The sequence below is a fragment of the Podarcis melisellensis genome, assembly GCF_964234715.1.
Source record: "Podarcis melisellensis genome assembly, chromosome: 15".
NCBI classification, from domain to species: Eukaryota; Metazoa; Chordata; class Lepidosauria; order Squamata; family Lacertidae; genus Podarcis; species Podarcis melisellensis.
Window position 1 is genome coordinate 22656747 of NC_138532.1, and position 4626 is coordinate 22661372.

General features: G+C 41.8%; 1 protein-coding gene across 1 annotated transcript in view; it reads left to right on the plus strand.

Annotated features, from left to right (window-relative positions):
- Window positions 1-4472, plus strand: part of TECTA (tectorin alpha) — an 83206-nt gene extending 78734 nt beyond the window's left edge. Inside the window, exons 19-23 of the mRNA XM_081890087.1 lie at window positions 679-927; window positions 1022-1184; window positions 1668-1755; window positions 2072-2188; window positions 3183-4472. Coding sequence (XP_081746213.1) covers window positions 679-927; window positions 1022-1184; window positions 1668-1755; window positions 2072-2188; window positions 3183-3280 — 715 coding nt within the window. The 3' untranslated portion in view covers window positions 3281-4472. The remainder of the gene's footprint in view (window positions 1-678; window positions 928-1021; window positions 1185-1667; window positions 1756-2071; window positions 2189-3182) is intronic.
- The last annotated feature ends 154 nt before the right edge of the window (window positions 4473-4626 follow it).

Genomic DNA, 4626 nt, shown 5'->3' on the forward strand with positions numbered 1-4626 from the left:
TCTTCCAAAACATCAGAAGATCATCAACAAAACATAAACAATACAGTTTGTTTTGCCCCTCTTCCTTGACAAACACACACAAATCAGCTTTGCCCTGGTGAAAACCTAGAGAAAGCAATGTCTCAGTGAGTTTTGTGTTCCAACACCTGGCACTCTGCTTGAGACCATATAAGGATTTCCACATGGGGTGTCCCTTATGTTTGCAAAAACTTACACTAGCATAGGATGTGAACCAGCCCTGCAACTGCCCAGTTAGTACTGCTCTGATCACTCTTTGATCCTCATATGTTTGTACCTGGGACTGTAAAAGATATTGTCCCTCCTGTAGAGGCCTATGATGCCTAATGTTTGAAAGTTCTCATGTATGCATAAGCAACACCATAAAATAATTAGGAAAAAGAACAGTGAGTCATAATCTATGCTATTTGTCTGAAGAATGAGGTAGCTGAATTGCTGTTTACAGCTTATTTCAGTGCATTCATCACTTTATGGTGTTTTAGCATTTTATTGTAATCCATCCTGATAATATACTTGAAAGGGCAAAATATAATTAATAAATAAATAGGCACCTGAGGCAGATTTAAACTTGCTTCTCTGACTCAGCAAACTTGCTCCATGGTTTCTCCAGGATATTTTCTCTATTCACTCTTCGTTAAGTTTTATAACTCTCCTTTTCAGTGTGATTAATCTGACAGTGCCTACACAAGAAGGCAGTTTCACAACCAAGATGGCACTGTACAAAAACTCGTCCTACAAGCATCCCTACCGGCAAGGTGAAGTGGTGCTGACCACCCGTGACGTGCTGTATGTTGGCGTCTTCGTCCTTGGGGCAGATTCCACCCATCTCATCCTAATGCTGAATAAATGTTATGCAACACCTTCCCGAGACAGCAATGACAAGCTCAGATACTTCATCATTGAAGAAGGGTAAGTGACACCCTTTTTCCTTCCCCGGTTTTGGAAATTCCAGAGATTCTTCACAGCTGTGTTGAGAGCTGGGGCTTTTTTTTTTGCATTGTAGGTGCCAGAATATAAAGGACAACACAATTGGGATTGAAGAAAATGGAGTTTCACTGACTTGCCGCTTTCATGTCACTGTCTTCAAGTTCATCGGTGATTACGATGAGGTTCACCTCCACTGTGCCGTTTCACTTTGCGACTCAGAAAGATACTCTTGCAAAATAGTAGGTGGCATGGAGCGTTATATCCTGGCCCGGTAGATTTGCATAGCTTAGACTCTACACAGGGGTCATTGACCATCTTATATAAGCTGACCTCGGTGTTTATGTTCTGCAGCAGAGACTCTACTCAAAGTGCCCTGGGACAGAATCATGGAGTTGGAAATGACCTCAGAAGTCATCTAGTCCAAACCCCCAACTAATGCAGGAAACCCACAACAATAACATCTGTGTAGATGGGGAAATGCATGCATTTTGAGGGATGGTGATGCATTATGGATATCTCAGTAGTCACCCCTAAACTCTGGAATCCACAGGAAGATTACCTGTGCTCTCCAGATGTTGTTGGATTACCATCATCCCTGGATGATGGACATGGAGCCCAACAATATCTGGTGGGCCACACCTGCTCTAAGTCTTTACTGTGATTTCTAGGTGGATTTCTAGAGTGCACACACTTATAGCAATCTTCTCTCCTTGTTTGGTCAGAACTGTCCTCAGAACGCCAGGAGAGCCAATGACTATACCAAAGAGCTCAATGAGCAAATCATCTCTGTGGGGCCAATCAGGAGAAAGCGTAAGTCTGGCATTTCTTCAATTTCCTGAAGGATGATGAGTGTACTTTACTCCATGGCCACAGTGGTGGGATTCAGCATGTTGCAAAGACAGAATTCTGCCTTTGTTAATAAGCTCTCTGGTCCCCAAGGTAGCAGGAAAAAGTTTTGAGCATTGAAGGTAGAAGGGTTCAGAGCCTGAGTAGCCATAAACCAGCATCACTGTGTAAAAGTCAGTTTTAATATGAAGCAGTGGTAACTTCACAATGTCACTGTGACCCCGACCATTCCTCCTTATTGGAAATATTCCACTTTCATTTTTTACATCTTGTGTTTTAGGTTTAGACTGGTGTGAAGACAATGGAGGCTGTGAACAGATATGTACAAGCCAGATGGATGGGCCTCTATGCAGCTGCGTAACAGGGACCTTGCAGGAAGATGGCAAGAGCTGCCGAGGTGACGTATCCAGGCATTCCACAAGTTATTCTCTTAGGAAGGTTTGGAAGCAAGGCCTCCCTTTAATGCCAAAAACTGCCCACTTACAAAAACTGACATCCCTTTCCTTTGAAATATTTTACTATTCTGGCTGTTGTAACTTTGAAATGAACATATGAACAGCCTTCATGCTACAGACCATTAGTCCATCTATTCAGTACAGTCTACTTCAGCAGTAGCTCCTCCAGGGCTTTTTTTCGGCCAGAGCTCACCAGAACTCAGTTCCAGCCCTCTCAGGTGGGTGCTATTGCCATTCTAAGACAGCAAGGGAAGCATTCATGGTGTGTTCCAGCACCTTGTTTTCTAGACAAATAGCACTGGGCTCCTCGGTGGTTAAAATGAAAGCCTTCTCCATGAAAAGTATGTGCTCTGTTGCTGACCACTGACCTTCCCTACTTACCCTCCTCCCCCTAAAATTTGTGACATACTTTATGGACCACATGTCACTCCTTCCTATATGAATATGTATGGAGAGTCAGTCCGGGCCAGCTTAGTTGATTAATCATAGGAGTTTTAGTTGATTGATTGAACAAACGAACTGCACATGGGGAAAAGTTGTATTTCGGAAGCACACTTTCTTTGATTTTTAGATAGGCCTGGTATAGTGTAGCAGGCATCATCTTAGAAGAAGCATTATCTTACTGTAAGAGGACAAGAATGCCTCTGAAGGTGCTGTGATATCTCCAGTTTTTATAAGCCCTCATTTATTTATTTTTTAAAAAAACCCTCTTAAAATTGTTCCCTGATTCATTGGGAGGTCCTTGTTTAAAAGTATTTTAAATCAATTAATCTAACTGGTTTAATTTATTATATATTTGCAGCCACAGTATAATTTATTGTACCACTAGCTATATCCCGGGGCTACTAAGAAATTCAAAACCAGTACAAGACATGCAGGCTCTGCCTCTTTAAAATGTGGCTCATGAGTTCTCTCTCTCTCTTCTTCTCTCTATAGCAACCAGCTCATCAAGTGGACCTCAAGCCAGGCTGCTTCCCCTCATTGTTACCCAGCTATTGTTATGGTGTATTCTCTGTAAACCGATTCCAACATAATAATTAATCTTCAGCTTCTACTTAAAGTACTGTAATTTACTTTAACCCTTCTAAGTCCCTGTAGGATACGCGCATGCAACCCTAAACCTGCGACCTGCACTGACAACAGTCATCACCATCTATGACAACACTTTGTCCGTTGCTGCACTGGAGTTGTTGGCCTGCTTTTAATGGTCTTAATCCTAAAGAAAGCTGGAAAAATTTAACAGGGCACTGCACTCTTCTAAACATCAGGGATGTGTCCAACATGATGCGTAGCAAATAGTCAACTGTGTTTCTCCCTCTTTGTCTTCATTTTTAGGACAAACCCCACTCTCTCTTCCTGTTTAAATTTTGGAGGAAAGTATTTTGCCTCTTTGATCACTACTTGATCTTGGAAGAAAAGGAAAAAGGGCTGTAGGTAGTCATGGAATTGGTGCCCTGAAATCTATGAATTGCTCTCTGTAGGCTCCTATTTTGGAGGCCCCCCCATCATTGTCATTTAGTTCAGGCTCTAGCCATTTGTTTGTTCATTTTCTTTTTTATGTGGTTGCTGTGAGCCTTGCATGCACAAGAGAAATTAATCATTGTTAATTTCTTCATAGAACATCCAATTGAAGTTCTCCATTCAAACAGCAGGGCTAAGAGAATGAATAGATGGGGGCAATCTACAGGTACCTTGAAAATGTCACCACAGAGTGGTTGGCATGTGGGAAGCCATCCCAGTTTTTGTTGCAGCTGCCATCATTGCCACTCACACATCCAGTTTAAATGAGCAAACTTTTGGTCATATGAAAAAGCATTTCTTCTTTTCTTGAGTTCTGACCACTCTTCTTTCTCTTGATATATTTGTTCAAGTAGCTTTAAGGCGAGACAACAGGCAACTTGCTTTTGGAAACCTTGTTTTGAATGTGGGGGTTCTATGGATATGCTGGAGAACATTCAGGTATAGCATTTTACCATAGAAACAAATCCATCAAGAGAAATGTCTGTGGTGCAACCTACTACCAAGTTTATCAGAGGTTTTGATACAGTGTGGACATAACAAATTTACATTGGTTTAAAACAGAAACCTGTGAGTTAAATTTTTTGTGAGGTGTGTAAGGATCTCTAGGAGAGAATTCTCAACACCTCATCGAACTGCAATTCCCAGGATTCCTGGAGAAGCCATGACATTTAAAGAGGCAAGGATTGATAACAGCTTCTAGTGTTTCAGCCTGAGATCCTATCCCTTTAATTATGCTCACATGTTATCACTGAACTCAGTAAATAGCTCACAAAAGAGCTTTGGACAGCTGGGGTGTCTTCCCTCCCCCACCCCCATCCCAATTCAAACTCTGTCCCTTTTTGTTATACATTCAGCCAAA